This window comes from Hevea brasiliensis, chromosome 17, assembly GCF_030052815.1.
Source record: "Hevea brasiliensis isolate MT/VB/25A 57/8 chromosome 17, ASM3005281v1, whole genome shotgun sequence".
Taxonomy (NCBI): Eukaryota; Viridiplantae; Streptophyta; class Magnoliopsida; order Malpighiales; family Euphorbiaceae; genus Hevea; species Hevea brasiliensis.
In genome coordinates, this window is record NC_079509.1 from 56,147,111 (window position 1) to 56,173,136 (window position 26,026).

Genomic DNA, 26,026 nt, shown 5'->3' on the forward strand with positions numbered 1-26,026 from the left:
TTCACCGCACGCTTCATTTGTAGAGTCGCCCACAATACTGACAGGCGCCAGAACATATCATGGCAGTCCTGTACATCTCGATCTCCACCTTTGATCTTACTTGTAAGGACAAACCCAGAGCCCTTGGATCAAAGAGAAGACGACAGGACCAGCGCCTTTTATTCTCGGCCCTCGGATCTCCCTTGACAAGGAGATTTTGAGCCATTAGATTAGAAAAGAGAAAGGACAAATATTCTGAATAGGATCTCAGCCGTCCGTTTTGATTCTCTTCAATTCTCAGGCATCATATCATGTCCTTTAAAATCCAAACCTTCCATCTCCCTCAAGGGAAATCCTGACCCTTCATTAGGAGCACCCATTCCCTATAAATACCTGCATGAAAAAAAAACTGTTGAAAAGAGGACGAAAAAAGGGTGATGATTATAGTGGAAAGGCTCTGAAACTTAATTCAATCTTGCTACTCTGCTATTTTAAGTTTTCAAAATAGAAAAACTTCAGAAACCAGTTTTCTAAAGTCTTTCCATTAAAGAAGTGTTGGACGCTGAAACTCTTTTTCAGTTTGTTCACTACCCTGCGATACCATCTATCAGTTTCTGTTTTGTCTTCACCATCTTAATATCAACCTTTTATTTTCCAAGCTCAATCTCATTCTAACCCGGTTACTATCACTTTGGCTCGACTGCATTCTAACTCGGTATTCGTTATTTCAAAGTAAGCATTAGTCTCTAGACTATTAGCTCGCAGCTCTACAATATTTGTGGCTCCAAAGTTAGTTCAACAGACTCAATCCCCCATAGGTAAGTGTCTAGGACCGTTGTTTTATCAAGTGCTTGCTTTTTATTTTCTTTGTTTTCATGCTCGTAATTTTCGTCAAGTTTATGTTATGTTAAAGAGCCCCACGTAGATAGTTATTCTCTTAAGCTTACCTTCTATTCATCAGTTCATGTTGTTTATTTGTTCTTAGCCTTATTACCTTAAAATATAGGTGTTCTGGTTAACGGTAACATATAGGTAGTTCAATAAAGGTTGGTAGCTGTATCTTAACACGAGAGTTTCTTTAAAATAATAAAAGTTTGGATAATAAATTGGAGGACAAGTTATGAAGTCGAACCACTAAACAAGATCAGGGGATAACCTGGTATAGTGAGGATCGGGGTAAGATCGGATCCCAGACCAATGAACGAAAGAGATCGAACATCTCTTACCAAAAGGTACTGGTAAGGCGATCACGAAAGAGATCGTTAAAAATTCAGTCTGGTACCCCCTCCCTAGTTATAAGGTATCAATGGGCTAGGAGAAGCCCCGTTCGGGTTCTCGGCATCTTCGGATACCAGGACCCTTAGTCTAAGGTTCTTACGATATACAATCATAATCAAATTTTAAGAGGTCGGGGGAGAGTTCTTACCCGATCCTCATTCGAATAAAAACAGGAGATCGGAGGAGAGTTCTTATCCGAGATCCTTCATTACAACTCTAAACTACATATCTAAAGAGATCGGAAGAGAGTTCTTATCCGATTCTCAACCAAAAACTTTATTAAATATGCAGAGATCGGAGGAGAGTTCTTATCCGAGATCCTTCACCTAATTTTAAACCAAAAGAGATCAGGGGAGAGTTCTTACCTGATTCTCGCTTAAATTAAAACAGGAAGATCGGAGGAGAGTTCTTATCCGAAATCTCCCAACCTTTAATAAATATATCTAGAGATCGGGAGAAATTCCCTGCCCGAGCTCTCTTAACAAAATTCAAACTAAATGATATGACCCTAACACACAAGATAAATTCACTTAAACATTTACTCACCAAAGGGCCATTTCACGAACTTATGTTCCTGGGCAACCCAAAATGAGTGAAACATTAAACATTCCTTTATTTTGCACAAAAGGATTAACATCATTATTATCTTAACCCACTAATTACCCTTTTAATTCGTGAATGAGCATAAAATTAAATCTGTTTACCCTCATTTGAGGGACGAGGCGGGGTGCCTAATACCTTCACCGCCCGTATATGGACCCCGAACCTAGAATCTCTGTCTTCGAAGTGGTTTTATTTAAATTTATTTTCATAAATGGTTTTCTTTAATTTCCCTCAAAATTAAAGTGGCGACTCCTCACTCTTTCCCACTTCGGTGAGTGTTCGTCCAGGCAACCGCAAAATACCTTGCGACACATATAATAATAAGTTTACAGGTCCAACATGATAATTATATTACAGACCCAAATCAAATAAATATTTCCAACACATGCAAAAATTCTAGGAGTTAATAGAATTACACAAACATTTATAAACAACCTGCGAAGGAGAAAAGCAGGTTAACCACAACAAAACTCCTCCTGTAGCCTGAAAAATAATGAACAGGAGTGAGCGTTCGACTCAGAGAGTAAAATATCAATTTTAACCATAATCTCTATAACTATCTAAAGCTAATGCACCCTGTAGAGTAAAATGCAACATCAGCAATATTTTCACATCATAATAGCAAAAAGGTAATTTGCAGCACTCACACACCCAGAAATGTCAAATCATAAATATATGGGAGCTGATCCCCTATACAACTCTCTTAAATCCAACTTGTGCCAGCGAAGAACTCAAGCCGGACTTTCGCTTAATAAACCAAATCGGGGTCCCAGCGAAGAACTCAAGCCGTGTCTACCCCGAAAGACTGAGTCCCAGCGAAGATCTCAAGCCGTGTCTACCCGTCCTGTCCATAGCCAACACCACACCACGCGCACGCCAACTCACGCACACTGCTCCAAATTACCACAACAACATCCATGACACTTTAACAGTTATGAATGCAACATAAAATGTGCCTAGAGTTTAACTACATAGATATTTACATATAAATGATGCATGGGCATGCTTGAACATATAATAATATCGAAATTACAATTAAAATTAATATTTTACTCACAGACTTGACAGCAGTCACTGTGGCGGCTGGGCGGAGGAAGAAGGGTGTCTCGGCTCACCTGATAATTTTATTATAATTATTTAATATAATTGACTCAATACAAACCAAGAAAAGACCAAATACGTCCTAAGTCGTGCCGAAAATCCGGCAGAGTCTCCCCTATACCTAGGACCTACCCAACCTGCAAATGGGTTTAAAACACACTTCTATATCCACCAACCATACACCCACAACTCAATCATATCACACAACCCCTCCTGGGCCCATCCAAACAGTCATCAATCACAAAATGTAAAATTATAGTTTAGTCCTTATAATTGACCCTTTTTGCAAAAACTACCCAAATAAACTTTAAAAATTCTAAAACCTTGCCTTGCTATCCTTAGCAATATTACTAGGCTAATGCAAAAAGAATCATAATTTTCTGAGCTACCACGAATATTTTATTGATTTTTAATCCCATTCAAGCACTAGAAAATTACAAAAAAGCAAGGTTCGGGTTTACCTATGCCGATTCCGATCTCAGAAACGCCCTCGGGGCATCTGACAACGGTGGGGTAGCCAAAATCTCAATCCAATTCTAAGATTTTTTAGTGGCCTCATCGTGCCAAAATTCATGCACTGACAATCGCGAATTTCCTCGAATTGAAGGTACCTACACGAAGCCCACAACACGGGGATTAGTATAAAATTTTTACAAAATTTTCTAAGCTCATTTAATACTCAGAAAAACACTACGAAGTTCCATGGGACCCACCGAAAAACGGTGTCGGAAAATTTCGAAATTTATATTACCGGGAAGCTCTTGGCGAGTGGAGCGCTCTGGTACTCTCGGTTTTCTCGTGTGGTTCACGGTTTGGGAGAAATCTAGCCCAAAAGTCAAAATGGGCTAAAACTTCCTGGACAAAAATTGGACAAACCGCTCAATAGATTTTGGTGTTCTTGGTGTCTATGGAAAGCTCTCGAGGTGTAGATGGTGTTTGACACAAGACCCAGCCCAATTGGTGGCCGGATCGGTCGGATTTCGACCGGGAAGTCGAAACGGCGCTACGCGTCGCGCGGCTTCGCACACGTTTTCTCGGCGTTCCAGGCGACGGCTAGCGATGGGGGGAGGCTGGGGTGGCGCGCCGGCTAGGTGGGGTGGTTGGGAAGGCGGCGGCGCGGCCTGGGGAGGGAGGAGAGAAAAAACGGGAGAGAGAGGAAGGATGGTCGGGAGGCGCGAGGAAGAGAAGAAGAAGAAAAGAAAGGTCGATCCGATTCGACAGGTCTGATCTGGTCCGGTTTGATTCGGCCGGTTCGATTCAGGATACAAAATTTTAAATTTTTACTCTGCCTTAGGACCAAAAATGAGGCTCAAAAATTCTGAAAAAAATTCTAGAAAACTCAGAAAAATTCGTAGACTCCAAATATATTTTTAGTTTTGTCACGTAGTCTTTAAATTAATTTTTAAAAATCATCAAAATTTTTATTTTCAGAAAATCGAACCCGATTTCTAAAATCCAAAAAATTTCAAATAATTTCCTAAAATTCAAATAAAATAAAATATCAATATTTACCCAAAAATAATAAATTTAAAAATTAGGGGTGTTACATATTAGTTATTAAAAATTATGATAAAATTACTTATAAAAATTAATGATAAAATATAAAAAAAAATATATAGATACATTAAAATTATGGGCAATGACTTAGTTATTTTATTTTATTTTTAATTATTTATACTTATTAATTCTAAATTTAAGGATTTTTTGCAATTATAATTCTATTTAAATTTTAATATTAAGCATTAATAAACTAAAAAATAACATATTAATTAGTGGTCTTAATAAGATTAAAAAAACTTTATTTAATATATACATATTAATTATTATTATCAATTAAAATGTATTTTTTTGCATTTATAATTCATAGATATAGATACATATTAATTTTATTTAATTTTTACTTTAAATATTAAGAAACTAAAAATCACATAATAATTAGTTATAATAATAAGACTAATAAATTTAATTTAATATATACCTATTAATTATTATTAATGATAAAAATATACTTATTCTTATTATTAATGAATTTAATTTAATTTATATATACATTAGAACATAATTTTTATTAATTATAAATTTTTTTTGCAAGTATAATTCACAAATATAGATATGCATTAATTTTATTTAAATTTTTATGTTAAATATTAACAAAGTAAAAAGTTAAATATTAATTAGGGGTAATAATAAGACTAACGGGTTTTATATACATATATATATATATATAACCCATTGAATCCGATGGAATGTATGCCAAGTGTTTTTTACTTGCAGATATGTGCTGAGTGTGCTTTTAATCTTCCAGTTCCGCCTGCCAAGTGCGGTGGTCAAGTAATTTTAATTTATAAGAAATTAATTCAATAAATAAATTTTAAACCACATGAAGACAAAAGTGTGTTTATATCATTTTATGTACATGGAAATCAAACATTTTATTAGAAGTTTTAGGTTTCGGTTCGATTTGAGATTTATTTAGAAATTGAAATTGAATTGAAATTTTAGTATGGTTTCAGTTTGATTTTTCATTATTTCAGTTTTGATTTGGTATGGTTCTCAATTCTTCAATTTCGGTTCAGTTTGGTACGATTTTAGTTTGATTTTATATTCTTAAAATAATTTTATGTAATTATTTCCTTAAAAAGTCATACTTAAATTAACATTTAAATTTTGACTTGAGTTATTAATACATAATATATCATATAATATATCTTTTAGTTATACCTAAATTATATAATCTTTAACTATAAAGGTGCATATATAATTTAGGATTAAATATATTATATAATATAATAGTATAAGTGTATAATGTAATATATATTTTAACTATTTAACTATAAGATATAAATATAATTAAGAATTAATATATATATATATATATATATATATATATATATATAAAAGATAATAGTATATTTATAATTAAGAATGATAAGGTAATTTAATGTATTTATAATTAAAATTATTAAGAAAATATAGAAAAATGAAATGTAATATTAACTTATATTTAGTTTATAATTATATATACATACGTAAGTATATATGATTATGTTGAAAGTATATAATACATCTTAAAAAAATATAGAAAATCATATATATAAATTTTATTCTCGGTTTGATTCCGGTTCGGTATGGTTCCGGTTCAATTTCGATACAATTTCGGTTCGGTTCTTGGTGAAGAACCAGAATCAAACTAAAATATCAAAATAAATTCAGTTCGATACGGTTCTTGTTGGTTCGGCACGGTTCTTCTGTTCGATTTCCTCCAAGATCCATGCACAGCCCTAATGTCATCCCCCGAATCTGTTTATGTAACTATTTGAAAAAACTATGATTTGCATAAACTATATATATATATTGCAGTTAAAAATATATTTTACTTGGAAAGTAAACCTTGTTCAGCAGCCAAAGTTTCAAACAGTGGGAATTTAAGGCTGCTTTTTCAGAGAGAAACCAACATGGGATTACAGAAGGAGGTGCAGATACAAGCAAAACGAAGCAAAATAAAGCATTTTTGCTCAATATATCAACATGAGTAAGTATTGGGAGAAATTAAGATTATCTCTGCATTCATAGTTAGATAGCAGAGATATCAAAAACACATCTCACAAAGATTATGCCACTACTGTGTAAAAACCAACACAGTTGCATGGAAAGTACAGAAGCTGCTAAAATCTTCAAATAATCATTATCATTTAGGACTAATATTAATTACAGAAATTAATCTTATTTATCCAATTAGATTTAAGATAGAAAGAACTGGTGACTGTTTGTACACTAATATGGTAGCTTAGCTCATTATTTCCTGCAATAAAGTTGCACTATATCAGTCACTATTTGTGCTTTCCAGCTGAGCTGATTGTACTCAGCATTGCATAATTATTGATGATTAGTTGGTTGAGCATGAAACTCAACTAGAACAACATCACATTCCTAGCACAGAAAGAATACGCTCACCTAGAAATGCTAGAAAAGAGCTCAAGTTCACATCACTATTCTAATTAAAAATCAATTAAAATCACCAAAATATATTAAAAGTCCAACAAGAACACAAGCGAGTTAGCTACAGAAAGGTGTCACTCTCTGCAAGCAAAACTGAAATATTTTACTATATCCAATAGTTATATAGAGCATTAAGTGAAATAGAACAGAGCAATGCACTAACAGTCAGATAAATTACCCGTGAAGCTTGGTGCAACTTGATGCGATTCTCTGGAGGTATGTGGCGTTGACCACAACGTTTGAAGTCTCTAGAGGTTTTGGCCATGACAAGAGTTTCTCTTGAGGCTGTGAGATCGCAAAGGAGTTGATAAAATTAGGGCTGGAATGTTAGAATAGGGTATTTGATGGTTAATTCTTCCAACGGATAATTATCACGCACATTTATTTTCACAAAAAACATTGAATTTTAATTTGATTTCATAAAAGTTATTATAGCTAGAAATTAAAGATTTTCATGTTAACCTGCTAACTTATTAATTATTTTGTACATAAAATTATCTAACAAATAGTTGTTAGTTGGGAAGAAACAGAGAAAGGGGAAGAGTTTGACGGCCAGGGATAGTTGGATGTGCTTTATGTATTATATTTTCTTTTTTTTTTAAGAAACTAATAAAATAAAATAATATTATTTATAAAATAGTCGACAAATTAACATATTAACCTAGAAATCTTTATTTTTTAGTCACAGCGACATCTATGAAATCAAATTGAAATTCAGTGGATTTTATGAAAAAAATTAAAATTTAATGACGTTTATGAAAATACTCATATAATTGAATGATTACGTGTGATATTTACCTTTCTTCCAACTGACAAAAAGACAAAAATATTTAAATCAAATAATCTAAACTGACTTGATTTTGTGATTCAATCTGATTTTTTGGTTTGGTTTGGTTTGGATCAGTCAAGTTTGTTAGATTCAACCAATTCGTGAACAGCCCTAACTGTCAGAGGCCCAATTAAGCTGAGCTAAACAAAGGGGTGGTCCATCCCCTCCTAATAATTCTATACTCAAACTCCAGAATCTCACTCTCACAAACTAGACTATGACTGATTTGTAAGGCCACTGTACTGTAAGTTGCCCAATATCCACTTCTGCAACATATATGACAGGCTAGGTAACTTGGTGCGTAAAATTCCTGTGTTTTTTTTTTCCAAGTGCTGGAATATATAGGGCTAGTGGATGCCTAAAGCTGACCCAAATGCAGTACCCTAGGCATTATGCACATTCCTTAGCCAGCACAAAGCCCCTTCTTGTCATTTAGGGTAGCTATCAAAGTCTCATCAAAGTTTACAGTTCTACACACACCGAGTCCCAAGGTTATGGGTAGTGTGCCAAGGGAAAAACTTATGAGCCTAATTCATACTCAGTTTTTACCCCCATGAAGCATCTGTTACAGCTAAAATAGCCCCTCCTAATGAAGGCTCTACCCTTATAGAACCCTTAATTACAGTTTGATTTATATTAAACCATTTAACAGATAAATAGCTTACTACTCTCTCTTTAGTTCTTCGAAGTACCTATATAACACTAGTGGTATGCAACAAAGCAGGTCCTCCTAACCAGTACAGGAAACTACTTTGGACAAACTTCATCCCCTTATAGCACCTCCGAATGAAGGCTCTACCCTTATAGAACCCTTAATTACAGTTTGCTTTATATTAAACCATTTAACAGATAAATAGCTTACTGCTCTCTCTTTAGTTCTTTGAAGTACCTATATAACACTAGAGGCAAGGAACAATGCTGTTCCTCCTAACCAGTACAGGAAACAACTTTGGACAAACTTCATCCCCTTAATTTCATGAGTTTTAGACTGGCGAAGGTTCAATTTTGTGTTAAGTCTAAATAGGAATGAATACCTGTGATTTTATCATCTAACCATAATGTACACCTCACTAAGAATACATTAACACATAGTTTGCAAGTCCTCTCTAGATTGCAACAAATGCATATTACACACATTTGATAAAGGTCCCTATTCAATTGAATTGAAATGCAGTGAAATTTTGATAAACGTCAAGAAAAAACATAAAAATGTTGCCACTGTTTCTCAGAGGGATAGTTGTGGCTAAAGAGTGCTTACAGCAATTTCAGCTAATAAGTTCAGAATCACCAGATAATATCCTGTCCTGCTATTGTGTTCACAGATTTTCTTGCCACCTTATGCTTTGTTGTGGTATCCTTCTTTTTCAAATACAAGTGTCAACTTCAACATGATGTACTTGTGTCTTCTGCTAAATGCCTTCTGGATATGCATTTTAGAATTAAATTGGCCATTGGATGCCAACTCCTATAAGAAAAGCTAGCTTTGAAAATATTATTCCATTAACAAAATATACAAAGCCCTTCATGCCCTGAATGAAAAAAATTATATTCCCTCATTCCAATACCCATGAAACAATTGCTACAATTAACTTACAAACTTGGTGTTCAAAATCAAAGAAATAAGCTGGTTTCCATTTCACTGACTGATAACTTAAGTGAAGAAGCTGTCTCAGGCGATAAATTATCTGCCAACTATATTTGAAGGAGCCAGAAGACATTGTATGCAATGTAAATACCAGTATGATACACTCATCAACAAGAACAGCAACAACACTACTTTAACCTTCCAGCATCTTTTTTCAATATTCCCTCACCAACAACCATCACCTCACTTCACTGGTAATCTCCACACTGTTATATTCATTGTACAATCAAATCAGCTATGTCCATCCATTAGCATGGTAATACTGTATTTTCTTCTTATGCACTACCAATGATCCTTGCAAGAGCATAGCCCATCAATGAAATGATGAAACCTATTGTTATCTCTCACAACTATCTCCCTCCCCTCCAACTTGGAGATCATCTTTATAGCATTATGGCAATCCAAACACACCCTTAGGTTCTTCACCACCCTAATCACTTCCCTTGATTCGCTGACAAGAAGGGCAAAGCAAATGGCCAGCTTTTCACTATGAGTTTCCACCATATATTCCTTCTCTTCATCTTCAACATCTCTTAGCACACAGCTCTTGTCAGCTGTATACCCATGCCTTCGCATCTTGCTTACCAATTCTGCCAATAGTCTATAAATATCATCTGATTGTTCATGTGATCTGTCCCCAACTATGAACTTGTGCACTTTCCCTTTGTATTCCACCCAACTCCATCCAGCTGTCTTCTTCACTTCTCCTTTTCTCATCATTTCTCTTACCCAGTTGACATCTTCCCACCTCCCTGCTAAAGCGTATATGTTAGAGAGTAAAACATAATTTCCTGAATTTTGTGGTTCAAGCTGAAAGAGCATTTTTGCAGCAAGTTCCCCAAGTTCAACTCTTTTGTGAATCCGACTAGAATTTAAAAGAGAACCATAGACTCCAGCATGTGGTTCCATTGGCATGTTATCTATTAATCTTTTTGCTTCATCTAGGTTTCCAACTCGGCCTAACAAATCAACCATGCATGCATAGTGATCTACACCTGGACTTTTGATTGATTCAAAGACCTTACGGCCTTCTTCCACTAATCCCGTATGGCTGCATGCTGTCAGGACACCAATATATGTTACACGATCTGGATCAATACCTTCTTCTTTCATGGTTAACAATAGTTTTATGGCTTCACTTCCCTGGCCATGAGCAGCAAACCCAGCAATCAAGGTATTGTAGGAAACCACGTCTCTTGTTTTCATTTCTTGAAAGATTCTTTCGGCCTCCTTCATGTTTCCACATTTTGAATACATAAAAATCAAAGAATTATATCCTGAAATCGTCAACTTAATCTCGTATTCATTAATTAAATTAACTACCCAATTACCCAATTCCAAAGCCCCAAGATGTCCGCATGCTGAGATAACACTCACCACAGTCACTTCATCTGGTTGGGAGTTTTTATCACCAACAATTTCTTTGAAAAGTTCAATTGTCATTGCTGACTGCCCATTTTGAGCATAACCAGCAATCATTGCGTTCCATGAAACAGAATCTCGTTTTGGCATCTTATCAAAGAGATCCCTAGCCGAATCCAAATCACCAGCCCTTGCATATGCAGAAATCATGGCATTCCATGTAACAGAATTCCTATAAACCCGCAGCTCATTAAAAATGTTTCTGGCAGCCTCGAGATTCCCCAACTTTGCATTCATATCAAGCAAAGCTGTCTTGACAAAACAATTCACCTTGAACCTGTTTTTCTCAATCATTTTCACAAATGACTCTGCACGGCAAGGATCAGCACACGATGAACATGAAGAAATGACACTAGTCCATGTAGTTTCGTTAGGCTGAACTCCAGCACTCATCATATCATCAAACAACTTTAAAGCCTCTTTTGCAAACCCATTTTGTGCATAGCCAGAAAGCATTGCATTCCATGAAACAACACTTTTCACTGGCATATCATCAAAGTACTTCCTTGCATTCTCCAAATCCTTTATCTTTGCAAACCCAGTAACCATTGCAGTCCAAGTTACAACATTCCTCTCAGGCATCCTATTAAACAGACTAGAAGCTTCAGTTTCATTTTCACACTTCCAATATCCAGAGATCATGGAATTCCAATCCACGAGGCTCCTCTCAGTCATTTCATCAAACAGTTTCCTAGCAACCTCAATTGGACCATGTTTCGCGTACATATGCAAGATAACATTACGAATATAAGGATCACTTTCATGACCCAATTTCACAACATGGGCATGGAACAAAATGCCACCTTTACTAGCAGATTTGATGACAAGTGGGTATATAGATGCATCAGGTTTTACGTAGCCCAAACACTGCATGTGTTTAAAGAAAGATAGAATTTCATTTTGCCCACCCAACAAAGAATAGTATTTGAGCATGGAAGCGAAGACATGGATAGTTGGGTGTGGAGTAGAGTTGAAAATGTGACGTGTGTAGGGTGGTGGAGCGTGGAGGCGCGTGCAGTGGATGATGAGAAGGGACACCCAGTAGTTGTGGTGGTGGAGGGAATTTTGAATGAGGTGTGCATGGAGCTGTCTCAAATGATTAATGTTGGTTAAATGAGATATTTTGATGAGCAAATGTGACATCACAAAGCGTTAATTAGCATTCTTTTTAACTTGGTCCACCTTTGAGGAACAATGAAGTTCCAACCTTTGAAGGGTCCCCAAAAGAGCACGGGATTATGACATAATTTTAAATTTGAAAATTTGTTTAAAAGCTAAATTTTTTTAACTTAAAATGATTAATATTTTAAAATTAATTTATGCATATTAAAATTAAATTTTTAGTTAATCAAATTAAATTGTATTGGCTATATCCCAAAACAAACCTCCGAGTATGACTAAGGCTAAGTCCATTCCGATTCAGGGCCTGAACCAGTCCCTGATCAAGTCAGTAAAATGAGATATTATATTATACGTAAGTTATTTCATGCAAAATAACCTCTATAAAATAACAAATCAATGATAACTAAACATGTATGCAGAGTAGGTCTCAAAATTATACCCATCAAGTGATTTTTTTTTTTAATTTAAGTAACTGTATTTATATATATCTCTCTTATTACTCTCATTCCATGTAAGATGTTAACCTGATATCACCTCTTTACCATATAATTTTTCCTACAGAATAGCCATTCACATCTAGTTTTGGTGAAGTCCAAAAACAAGTGCAGGAGCTGGCTTCAATAATGATAATTGTAATTGATCTGCTGTCTGAAAAACTAATTGAACCAAGAAAAAAACAAGCAGAAGAAAAAAAGAAATTGTCTAAAACATGTGGGAATTACTAATACCCACTACCAAGAGATGCTGCAAGTTTTCCCACTTTCCTTTATTGATCCAATAAAAAATGGCTGAAGATGAAAGAAAAGCCAAAGTCCAATAGCAAAACCTTTACACAATATTTTCCCCATGGCTGTTTCCTTAAGAAATAGCTTAAACTGGAAAAATAAATACAGAAAAAATTATATATATGTGAAGTAACAAACATTGTAGCTAAAAATCCAGGCATTATATCTGCTGCTATCCATTTTATCTGTTATTCCTGCTGTCTGCTTTCTTATGCTTCCCACATTCCCCAAACAACGAAAGTCGCCCGCCTCTGCGTCTGGAGCAAACTGGAGTCTCTTCTGCCTGTCCAAGAACAGAAATAAAATGATCTTACTAATATAGAGACACCTTTTATTGAACAGAAGAAAGAATGGGAAACAGTTTTACCTTTGGCTTATGAGATTTGTTTGCATTCCAACAGAAAAGCCCACTGCAACCTCCACTTGCTGAACTTGATTCGTATCCCCTAAAGCAAGCAAGAATGAGTTTAAGATGGATATAACACGACACTCTTTCCAGTTTATGGAGGAAATTCAGAATTCTAATTTGAGGCAATAATTCTAGCATTCCTTCACCAGGAAGATCTTATGAAAAATATTCATAGTCAAACAAGGGTCAAGTTTTGAAATTATCATGCTATACAATGTCCATTATCTTCCTCCAACACAAACATGTTCATTGTGTTTTACATCTTTAGTTCTATCATCACAAATCTTGATGCACATGCATGGTGTACGTGTACTCCAACTCCCAGCTATTATTTCTGCAGCACATCAGCCTACCTCACAAGACTATGGAATAGACTCTATGTTTCACTAATACCTGACCCAAACTCTTGCTTATTATATTGTTCTTGTTTTACACCTGTGGAATAAGAGTCTTGAGTTGTCAACCTATTTATGGCTGTAATTCCTTTCCATTGCATTATCATCTGTTCTTCTATTCTGAAACAAAGGCTATGAATCTTGCCAGACTTTCCTATGAAATATTCTGCTAGCTTAGTAGGGGTGTGTGTGTGTGTGTGTGTGTGTGTGTGTGTGTGAATTAGATTTTGAAATGCATCCAAAAGGTCCCCAAGAACTTGGGGAGAAACCAATCTAATCAGTTCACCAAATGAGCAACCTAATTAGATAACCATATTCAAGAAATGAAAAATTGCTGCAATTTTGTAAAGATAATGGCATCATGAAGAATTGATAAGAACAATCACAAGCCACAATAGTTAAAAACATATCAGCAAAAGACTCACAGGCTTTCTTTGTTTGGGTTGCCCACAAAGTTGCTATCATGCAACAAGCTTGGAGATATGGTATAACAATCAGCCCTTTTACCAATTTGGTCCTTATGGACCACCCTCTGATCTTCCATTTTCAAAACTTTGAGTTCATGATTTAACTCATCTTCCCAATGCTGAGATGACAGACCCATTGAACTTGCAGATTCCATTTGATTTTGATGATAGATGTCCTCTTGAGGCAGCACTTGATTCTTCTCAGGTTTCAAGCGACTTACTGATCCAGGGGTGCCTTTCTCTGCAGCCTGTAGCCAGGCAGTTTCCAACCTCTGCTCACGGATAATGGATTCTATTCTCTGCATTGGTAATTCCTGCCTCTTTTCTTTCACGTCACCATTTTCAGCATTGGCTTCAGGCAGTAACTCTGTTGATAGAGCAGTAGATTGAAAAGTACTATCTGGCAATGTTAAAGATTTCAAATAATCTCCTGATCCTCCTTTCAGTTTGCCCTCCAAATCATTAAAGCTTCCTCTGGATAATTTTAGGGATTCTTGTTGTGAGTCGGTGTAACCATTCACTGGGTTCAAGCCATTTGCTTTTCTTTCCTGCTCAATTGCCGAAGTTGTTTCGGCCCGCTTTTGACCTTGTAACTCACTTAGATTCAAACAATTCATAGAATCCTCACCAACTGGAACAAGGATAATTCTCACCTCTACATTGCATCTCAGGACCATTTCAATTGAATTTGTGATACTGCTCATAAACCTTTCAGCTCTGGATTTAATATCTTCATCCCCAAATGCAACATAAACAACCAAAGCACCTGCAAAAAGAACCGTAGAACAATATCAAACTCAGGACACAAATGGAGAGAGAGAGAGAGAGAGAGAGAGAGAGAGAGAGAGAGGATATGTAGAAAGGCAAACAAACAAGCATCTGCACACAAAGATCTCCATTGTCAAGGACACTTAGGAGGTCAAGTGGCCAACCATCAGAACAACCTTGGCACCTGTTACTTCACCTGTTCACCTACCGCAGAAGCCATCCCATTCAACCATCAAGTAAAATGACTTATCACAATGTTTTTTTTTTTCTAAAGATTATCAAAAGTTACGCAACAAAAGTTCAATGATAGCTGGATCAAATATCAAAAAGAATGGATGCCATTTGAGAAGGGAATTCATTTCCCATGTGATAAAAAATATGGTTGTAAAAATTAAAATAAAAAAATAAATATTCATTATGATTCATACAGCGGCAGGATAATGATATTAATTATAAATGAACCACTAGACATGAGTATGATTCTAGATCCTATTATATTCATATAAACTTAAAAGCATAAACCAAAGGGAAAAAAATATCATCATGGTTAGTTGCATATCTTAGTTCTGCAATAGAGAAAATAAACTCACATAATAGTACACAACAAATCTTGATAAAGATCCATCATTACATCAGTTTATTGTAGGAATGGAAAAATAACTTTGCTACAGTATAGCTAACATATGCACAAAAAAAAGAAGGCACTATACATGCACTTCAATTTGAATTTCCATCCCACAAATCCAGTCCCTAAGGATCATTAGCTAGCACTTTGCAAGTACCGAAAGATGGACCACATAGATTATGTTACAAGATCAAAAAGAATGCAAAGAGAAAAGGGGAATGAAAAAGAGAATAACAAGCATTCTTGGTATCTGTTTCGCTACTAAAAGTTAACTGGATAAGAAAGAAAAGAATGACCTAGTGCACAAAGCATCCCACACTTATGAGCTCTGAGGAGGGTTGAAAAGAAAAATTATGGACATACCTTCAAATTCTAATATGGAGAAAAGCCTTCCATGAGCACGTAGCAGCTGCCTAAGTGTATTTGAGTGACACTTTGCAATACACTTTTCCCAGATACGATCCAACTTTTCAGAGTTTCTGACTCTAAATAGCATATTTCCAACCAGTTCCTCATCCCGTGAAGCAGTGACGGTAAGGCTATCCATTGATTGACCAGGATGGGGCTTCGAATTGAAACCTAATTCTCCTTGATGGCTGCAATTTCCATTTATTGTTTTGTACAAGGAAGCGGGCGAACTTGATTGACCAGGATGGGGCTTCGAATTGAAACCTAATTCTCCTTGATGGCTGCAATTTCCATTTATTGTTTTGTACAAGGAAGCGGGCGAACTTGACCAACGAGGCAAATAATGAGCATCTGATTTCTGTTTGTAAATAGTTACTTCTCTAGAAGCACTTGAAGGATCCTCCTCAGTTGTCCTCGAGCTCTGTCTCCTACTGCTGTTTGAGAGAGTAAGATCTGGTGAAGGCACCGAACCAAGCTGTAATAGAGTTGCTGTGAACCATGTTGAGCGGTCACTTGAAACACGTAGCTGTTTCTCAGCCTCTGAAAGAAGCTTCAATGCATGCTTTAATCTCTCCAGTTCAGCTTCAGTCACTAAAAAACAATTCACGCAATCATAATAATAGTTAATACAGAGAAGGGGAAAGCCAGTGTGTATATATAATTATCTTCATGTGCATTCTTGATTAACTAATTTATAAGATTAAGATTTGGCCATGTCACCTAGAGACATCGGTATCAAATTAGGTGACATTGTCACCACACCACTATATCACCAAAATTCTGTTAAAACAATCTGAGAACAACAAGATGTTCCTGCTCCAGGCATAGATCTACATTCTTTCATATCTCAGTTAGCCTTTCCCAAGAAAAAGCAAAAATATAAAAATAATAGAACTTGTTGCCATATTACATCCACAACCAAAAATCAATAACCAAGTAGGAAGCTAATGACCTATATACAGTATTAGCCATGTGGTTATAGATCTCTATATTTTCTCATCAGATTCTAGCATATTCCTGTCAGCTTATCTAATATGAAAACCAAATTCACTTGGTTTTTTCCAACTGCATGCATAAATCTCATTTGCTGAAGTAAAAACTTCAAAGTTGCTGAAAATTCTGTCCAGTAGGGTAATACTTAAGAGGCTGGTACTCACAGCTTCGACCACCAAAGAATGAATTGCTATATTTGGCATCAGCAACATTGTAAGTTCCAGCAATGATGTCCATAATGAGGCTTGCCATTTGAGACATCAAAACGATGGGATCAACACCAGAGTCCATTAAATCCCTAGCTCTTTTCACTGTTTCTGCGGTGTCTGAAGACATTGATAATTCCAAAAGTTCCAGCAATTTTTCATCTGGGACAACACCCACCTAAAAGGACGGAAAATGGCAAACAAAAGTTAGAAACATTCATCTACACAGTAAAATAATGAAAGTTTTATTATTGAACAAAACTATTCTCTAACCAGTGAAGATCAGAAAAGTGAGCTGAAAGATAACATAAAGCATAACAAAGACGAATAGGCGGATAGAACTTACAAGCTCATTTACAAGAGATGTAGTTATCCTCTTTCCCAGCAAACTCAACTGATCTAACATAGTTTCTGCATCTCGGAGTGAACCATCTGCATTTAAAGCAATCAAATCCAATGCATCCAACTCAACATCCAGATTTTCCTCAGTAGAAATTTTCCTCAACCTTGCCACAATATCACCATCTTTAATTTTGTTAAATAGGTACTTCTGACACCGTGATTGTACAGTGCGAGGCACATTATCAGGATCAGTTGTTATGAATATGAACACAACTCGCTGTGGTGGTTCTTCAAGAAATTTGAGAAATGCCAGCCACATCTTAGATGGCAACAAGTGACACTCATCAATGAGAAAAACCTTGTAACGAGAAGAGCCTGTTGGGGGCCACTGTGAAACCTTCTTCAAAAGGTTTCTAACTTTATCAATACCCTTCTTATTGGTGCCATCAACTTCCCATAGATCTCTAGTCTTACCAGAAATGAAATCAGCACATTCCATGCAATACCGGCATGGCTTTGTTTGTCCTGCAGACCTACAATTTAAAGCAGAGGCAAAAATCCTGGCTGTTGATGTTTTTCCAGTTCCTCGGGGACCCTGGAAAAGATAAACCGGGGCAATCCTTCCTCTGGATATAGCATTGATAAGAGATTGAACCACAATGCTCTGCCCAATCACTTCACCAAAGAAGAGTGGCTTGTATTTCTGGCTTAAACTTCGAATATTTTCAGGTGTACCTTCCTCTTCCCCATCTCCATTTAGGGCTACAATCTCTAACCCATCTTGACTCCTACAACTAGACCATCTCCTCCCATCCAATCTACTCAAGGCCTCCAAATCAAGCTCACCAAAGTTTGTAGAGAGTTCATCATCACTATGACCAGTTCCAATAGATGACCCTCCTCTGCCATCACTATTTGTAAGCAATGGCAGAAGTCCTTGGGCACTTCTGGGAGCAATTCTTCTCTTATTGGAGACTGATGATGAATGTCGGCGTCTATGGTACATTGACTGTCTACCACATAGAATGCTAGTCCCTTTCCTCCTAATAGTATCTGAAAGGGAAGGAGAGCAACAACTTCCACATGCCCCTCTGTGTCTTGGTGTTCTTTTAGTCCAATAGCAAGGAATCCCACATCCCTGGCGACCCGGCAAATCCAAAGGGTCATCCACCTCATCATCGCCATCGTTCAATGAGGTTGTGGTGGCATCCCAAGATCCAACAGTGCTTGGGTTACCATTACAGTACCTATTATAAGAACTGGTTGACAATGCAGGTGTGCTATAACAATAAGAAGAGTCCCCTTTTACACTACTTCTCAAAAATTTAGATGGAGAATTTGACCAATTCTTATGCCTAAGTTTTATTAACAAAGGGGATGCCCCTGAAACCTTTCTTAGATCCTCAGAATTACTATAATCTTCGGTATCATCAGATTGCTCAACAGAGTCGTCCCTTCCTAAACCTAAAGCCATTGAAGGATGACTCTTGAGCAATCTTCTCAAATTCATCTCTTTTTGTTTATATCTAGACAAAATATCTAAATGGGTATTAGTTCTCTTACTTCTTCTCTTGATCCCCAAGACTCTTTTCATTGACGGCGATACAAGATTTGCATCTCTACACCTGAAAATCGTTGAAGCAGACCTGCTCTCGCCCAAGTAACTATCACTCTTGGAATCTGCAGCATTCCTTGCATCGCTCAAGCTATCATCAAGGCTCTCTTGAATCGAACGAGACTCAAAGTCTTCATCAGCATCATTTCTTGCCATTGCACTTTTCTCGCTGGAGGATTTCTGAGTCTTCCAATTGTACAGGAACACCCTCTTTTCTTTCCCATTATTCCTGAATTGGTTATCCAAATAAGAATTACTCCCATTGGGGATTACATTCTCAATCTCAAACTGCTTCCAAGCAGAAGCAGAAGTTGAAGCAGCGGCAGCAGCCGCTAGAGTTGCAGCTGCTGCAGATCTAGACGAACTAAGAGGCGACTTCCATGAAGAGGTAGTTCCTGGATCGCGCAAAACTCGAGCTGCCTTTCTGATTTGAGTAAGCTCCCTCCTCAAATGCAGTCTACTTGGATCAGAAACTCTCATTTCTGACATTTTTCCTCTATATTTCTGTGTTAATCTACAGCAACCTTAACACATGCTCACTACAAATACTACCTGAGCAAGAAACACACGCGAAGTGAAAAACCCACAAAGAAAAAACCAAGAAAACCCCATTTACAGCACCACCCACATTCCCATTTCATTTGATCACAAAGCTAAAAACATAAAAAAGTAACCTTTTTTCATATGAATAATAAATAATAATAATTGAACTGAAGCATTTATGGTGGCAGTGATGATAGTAATTTTGATAGTGTGGATGGGGAAAGGCAGATCTGACAGAAGTTTGGCTGTGTTGATTACTTGAACAGAGGGTGGGGCTGGAAGAAAGAAACTACATGAATTAGGATATACTTGTATCTCTCTCTCTCTCTCTCTCTCTCTCTCTCTCTCTCTCTCATCTTAGGGTTTTATTTGGCGCCCCATATGAAATCTTTGAAAATTGAATTTTTTTTTTTTAAGAAAGATTTTTCATATTTTGGTAATAAAAGATTATTTTTTAGGGGAAATAAAAAAGAAGAACAAGATTATAATAGAAAGGAAAGGAAAGGAAAGGAAAGATCCTCAATTCTCGAGAGTCAAGACAGTAGGAGTTCACAGTTCACAGACTCGTCTCTTGTCTGTTTTTATTACAGTCATTTTCTTTTTATTACATTGTGATTATTTCTAAATGAAACATGGTTAGCATGTTATTGTTACCTAATGTAATGAGAAACCTTTTGGAAATTTTATGCCAAATTTAGAGGAGAGTGATTTTATTTTTATATTAGCATCAAGAGTTTATTTATAATAAACACGTAAATTTAAGACATATATAATTTTATAATTATACAATATAAAAAAAAAAGAGAATAATATAAATCACCCTAAAATTTAAGTTTATTGAGATAAAAAAATAATAAAATATAATCATGCAACACTTTTAAATTTTAATTTTAGTGTATTTTTTAAATATCTCATAAATCTTTATAATATTTATATTAATCCATACTATAAGGAAAATTCTAATCAGATTACAATAGGAAACTTTTGAGTCTGATCACAATTCGATTCCATATAGATATATTCAAAATTTAAGCTACGTAAAAAAAATAATTTTTTATTTTCTAAAATGTACAAGTATTAACATATGTCCCAAAAGAATTGTCAAAATTTTAATTTCTAAACTTATAATATATTAAATATTTAATTATTAAAAATGAGAACGTGTTTAGTATTATTATTAGTAAAGTCATTGTTAAGAAAAATAGTTTATAGTTAATTATAAATTCTTTTTGAGCTGAGAGATTAGAAAGTGTGAGCTCGAATCTATTAAATAAGTAATATAACAGTGATTAGTTTTTAAGAGTCGCAAATCAAATCAAAGAATCATACTGTATTGATAAAAACTTATTGAACTAAGTTTATTTTAATACTTTGATTTATTCTAATTATTTACTAATAATCAAATAAAAATAGTACAAAATTAAAATTAGAATAAAATTGAAAATTAATTTTACACATATATTTTTTTATGATTTTTTTAGATTTATTATATATTTTAAATATGTAATATAAATCATAATATATATCTATCTTTCATTTTATAATTTTTTTAATAATTTTAATTATAAATACATTAACTTAGTTTATAATTATTAATTAAAAATTTGTTATTATATTAAATAATATGCTTAATCTTAAATTATATATATATATATATATATATTATAATAAAAAATTATATAATTTAAAAATAATTAAAAAATATATTATATGATATATTATATATTAATAACTTGCTTTAAATTTTAAATATGATTTTTATATAAATAATGGCATAAAATTATTTTAAAAATCGAAAATCAAACTGAAACAATAAAAATCCAAACCAGAGTCATATCAAAATTTTAGTTTAATTCTAATTTTTAGACAGACCCTGAATCGGAATTAGAACCACACATCTCTCGTGAGTAATATGTCTTTAATTACTGAATCAAGTTTTTTTTTAATTAAAGATATTAAAATTAATTTAAAATTAAATTAAATTAAATTAATCAATTATGAGAATTCTAAAACAATTGAATAATTTTTTTCAAATTATTTTTTTTCAATAATCTAAAATAATATTTTTTTAAACACTTTTTCCTTTTAACAACAATTTCAATTACTATCATATTTTGTTTAAGGAATTGCTTTGTATAAACTCAAAAAAAAAAAACAAAAAAGAAAAAAAAAAAAAAAAAAATTTTTTATAAGTTCATTTTTTACAAAAATAAATACTTTTTTTAACTATCACTTTCACACCATATCCTATCAACGTATGAATAATTTCATTTTTATTTTTCTAAACAGTGAATCTTTTGTATTTATATAAATTCATTCTATATTAAGAAAGTTAATTTGACACTGAAATTTACTAGTTTTGAAGGAATTTGTGTGGAGAACAGACCTACAAGGAACCCTAATTGTCAATTTCTTGGTACCAACTAAATTTTTTTCTTGTGAAATCATAAATATTTACTGTTTAGCATCTATTGATTCCAAATTGCTTTAGCTAAAATTTAATCATTTGATAATGACTCCAAATCCTCCATGCCAACTTTATTATATTTTACAAAAGCTTAGACAATGATGTTAACCCATAATAAATTCTAAGCCATAATAAATTCTAAGGGCACCTATATCATTCATTGATTTTTTTTTTTTAAATAAAATCATTATTTTAAATTTAGCATGCAAACTCTTCAAATATATGAGAAATGTGATAAACTGCTTTTAAGATATTATTTAATGTTTTAATCATAATCAAAGCACTATCTATTTTATTTATGTTATTAAGTGGCATAATATTTATAATAGTATTTAGGATTTAAAAGAGTGATTCATGAAAAATTACCCCTTAAAAAAATATTTTGACTAAGATTAACAAGATGATATTATTATTTTAGCTAATTTAACTGTTATTTTTACTGAATACTTTTGCTTCAAATTAATATATAAATAGCTAATCACTAACAGTTAGTATCTAATAGCTGACAGCTATTAAAACAGTTAACAGCTACTAGAACAATTAATATTGTAGAATATGATCATAATATTCTCTAAAAGATATATGAAAAATTCCATTTTTCCTTTAAAAAAAAGTAATTATAATAATACATTTAGATTCAGCATGCAAACTCTTCAAATATATGAAAATATGATAAATATAAACCATGTTGGGCAATTGCTTTTAAGACATTATTTTGTATTTTTATCCAAATTAGAATACTATCTCTTTTATTTGAACTGTTCAACGGTATAATATTTATACTAATATTTAGAGATTTGAGAAATAGTTTATGAAAAACTACCTTTTAAGAAAGTATTTTAATTGGAATCAACAAGATGATACTGCTATTTTTAACTAATTTAATTGTTATTTTTATTGAATACTTCTGATTTAAATTACTATAAATAGTTAACCACTCACAGTTAGTTAAATAGTTAACAGTTATTAGAACAATTAATATTGCTAAATAAGCTTATGATATTCTCTAAAAGATATATGAGAAATAATTTATGAAAAACTACCTTTTAAGAAAGTATTTTGATTGGAATCAATATGATGATACCGTTGTTTTTAACTAATTTAATTATTATTTTTTTTTAATACTATATTTAAAAAATCAATCACATGTATTAACGCTAGTTAAATAGTTATGATTATTAGAACAATTAATATTACCAAACAAACTCATAATATTCTCTAAAAGATATATGAGAAATTCCATTTTTCTTTTTAAAAAAAAGTAATTATAATAATGCATTTTGTGGAAACAAAAAGGGAAATTTTGAATTAAAAATCATGGATTCATTGTCAAGAAACTAATGGGATTGGACATGAAATTTCTTGAAATTGATATGAGATGACACTTAATTTTAATTGATATATAAATTGAGATATCTCTAATCTTTAAAAAATCATCAATAAGTTAACATTGCAAAATAATAGAAGCTAATTAAAATGATTTAATTATTACTAATAAATTTTATCTAATCTATTAATAATGAAATTTTTTTTTATCTTATTAATTAATATTCGACTTTATTCAATAACAATTCAAAATTATTTATTCTAAATAGATCATACAAATGTAAAGAATTATATATTTTTTTAAAATAAATTTAGCTCTGATTAAAATTTAAACTAAAAACCATATAATTTTAAAGTTTAATAATTCTAATACTATTGAATTAAAACTCATTAATCGATAACATATTTACATGTTTTTAAAATCATTTGAGAAAAGGATTTAATTTTAGATATAAATATAGATCTAAAAATATCTATGATTTTATGTAAAAAAAGAAAATTAATGTAATTATTAATGTTAATTATATGATGGAGAGGAGTTGATTTAGGAACTTTTTCTTTTGCAGTCAACAACAGGAAATGGAAAAGAAAATTCTCATAATTAAGAACAAATGAGTTTAGTTAATAAACATAAAAACCCCACAAATGAGTGAATAATTGACCAAAGTTGAAAGCAATAATCAAAAATTAAAGATGGATGGAGTTTTGCCTAACTTCTTTTCATTGAGCTGTGAAGCTCTTCAAAAGTTACTCCTATCACTTAGCCTTCAATTTCGCTGTAAATTTCAGCCTTAACTAACGCAAACGGCTATAAATAAATAAATAAAATAATAAAATTTTAAAGAAATAAAATAAAATATGTATATAATTTTGATTTAATTCAATTGAATTTTGTCTGTATAATTCTCAATTCTTTTTATTATTAGTAGAACCTTAATCTTTGTTTTGTTTAGGGATAGAAATGGGTAGGGTACCCGCGAAAATCACTCTACCTGAATCCGAACCCGTCTCAAACCCATTTAAAATTTATTCTCAACTACCTGAATCAGTTCCAAACCCGATTATTATTACCTGAAAAAATTCAAACCCATTTGATTTTATATATTTTAATTAATATTTTATATAAAAAATCATTTTAATTAATATTTTATATTTTAAAATTTTAATAATTTCATAAAATATTTAAATTATATTTTATATAAAATAAAATATATAAAAATTTATAAATATTATTATAAAATATATTTTTTATATTTAATTAAGTATTTATGTAAACGAATTCGGGTAACGAATACTCAATATATAAAATCTGAACCCGTCATGGGTATTATTTTTTAAAATCGAATCCGTCCCGAACCCGATTATATAATACCCAAATTCGTCTTATTATGGTTTGATCGGATTGTGCACCTGCAAAAATTCGACCCATTGTCATCCCTAGTTTAGTTTACTGTTGAATTGTTATTTCTTATAAAATATCTTATATGGAATTATTATTTTATTTAATAAAAAATAATTTGACTAACTCTATTAAAATAATAACATAAATTTTTTAAAAAGAAGAATGTATGAAATTCTAAAAATAATAATAATCTTGGATTTAAAAAAAATCCTATTTTATATTTTAATTTTAATTAATAATTTAAATATAATTTTTATTATTTTGAGAGAACGTGTGAGGTGCACATGTTTAATTTCTATCAATGAAGACTTAATAACGAAAATAATAAAAATTCAGAATTTTAACGCCACTAAGTTAAAATATAAGGAATCAATAAAATAATATTAAAAATATTAAAAAAAATTAGACTTCATGAAAAGTAATTTGTAAATAAAAAAAATCCGTGAAAATTATTTTTTTAAAAAAATTTTTGATTTTTTGATTGCAATAAGTATTTTTACATTAAAATTATTAAAATTCAGAAAATAATTTTTTTTAATTTTTTTAAGTATCTCAAAAATTAAAAAATATAAAAATATATATTTAAAAAAAATGCAATGATTTAGGACTTGTTAACAATTGTAGAGGGGAAAAAGTTATTTTTTTTTCTTAGATAATATAAGAGAAACAATTGAGCCTAAATAATTTAAAAATTAATGTGTTTTAATTTAATATAATAAAAGCCATTTTCAAAATTGATGTGATAACTATAAACTAAGTTTTATATAAAAATGAGTTTTAATAATTTTTATGTTAAAATTTATATACTTATTATTTTATTTGTATATATTTTAATTAATTTTATATAAATTTTTATGTAAATATTTAATTTAAAAATTATTAAATTTTTTTATAAATAATATTAAATTATATTAAATACATCATTTATACTACATCTCATTATTTATTAAAAAAAATAATTTAATAAATGGGTGACAGTCACAATCAGCCAAGGCGCCATTGGTGACTTTTTTATCCTTTTTTTGCTATTGATTATTAAATTGAAAGGGCATGTGATGGGATAACACAAAAGACCTCTTTTGTTCATGTCCTTGTCAATTAATTCTCATTCATACCAATCACTTTCCTTCCTTTTTTTTATTATTTTAAAAAAAATATTTAATTAATTAGTAGCACTAGCAACATGGAATCCTTTCTATTCATTTCTCTCTCTCTCTAACATGTGATTGATGGTCAAAGATGGGTTTTGCATATGAGAAGTAACATGGTTGTGAAGGATAATTAATTCTTAATTTAG

At 32.5% G+C, this 26,026-nt stretch overlaps 2 protein-coding genes across 2 annotated transcripts; both read right to left on the bottom strand.

The window, feature by feature from the left end:
* Positions 1-8,850: 8,850 nt before the first annotated feature.
* Positions 8,851-12,093, bottom strand: LOC110637950 (pentatricopeptide repeat-containing protein At1g14470). The gene has a single exon (XM_021788336.2). It carries the CDS (start codon positions 11,997-11,999, stop codon positions 9,717-9,719), a length of 2,283 nt encoding a protein of 760 aa, XP_021644028.2. The 5' UTR covers positions 12,000-12,093; the 3' UTR covers positions 8,851-9,716.
* A 627-nt stretch (positions 12,094-12,720) lies between these two features.
* Positions 12,721-19,871, bottom strand: LOC110637980 (protein STICHEL). The gene is made up of 6 exons (XM_058139523.1): positions 17,381-19,871; positions 16,993-17,212; positions 15,791-16,426; positions 13,993-14,800; positions 13,131-13,209; positions 12,721-13,046 (listed from the first exon to the last, which is right to left on the bottom strand). Exons 1-6 carry the CDS (start codon positions 19,478-19,480, stop codon positions 12,945-12,947), a joined length of 3,945 nt encoding a protein of 1,314 aa, XP_057995506.1. The 5' UTR covers positions 19,481-19,871; the 3' UTR covers positions 12,721-12,944.
* Between the last annotated feature and the right edge of the window lie 6,155 nt (positions 19,872-26,026).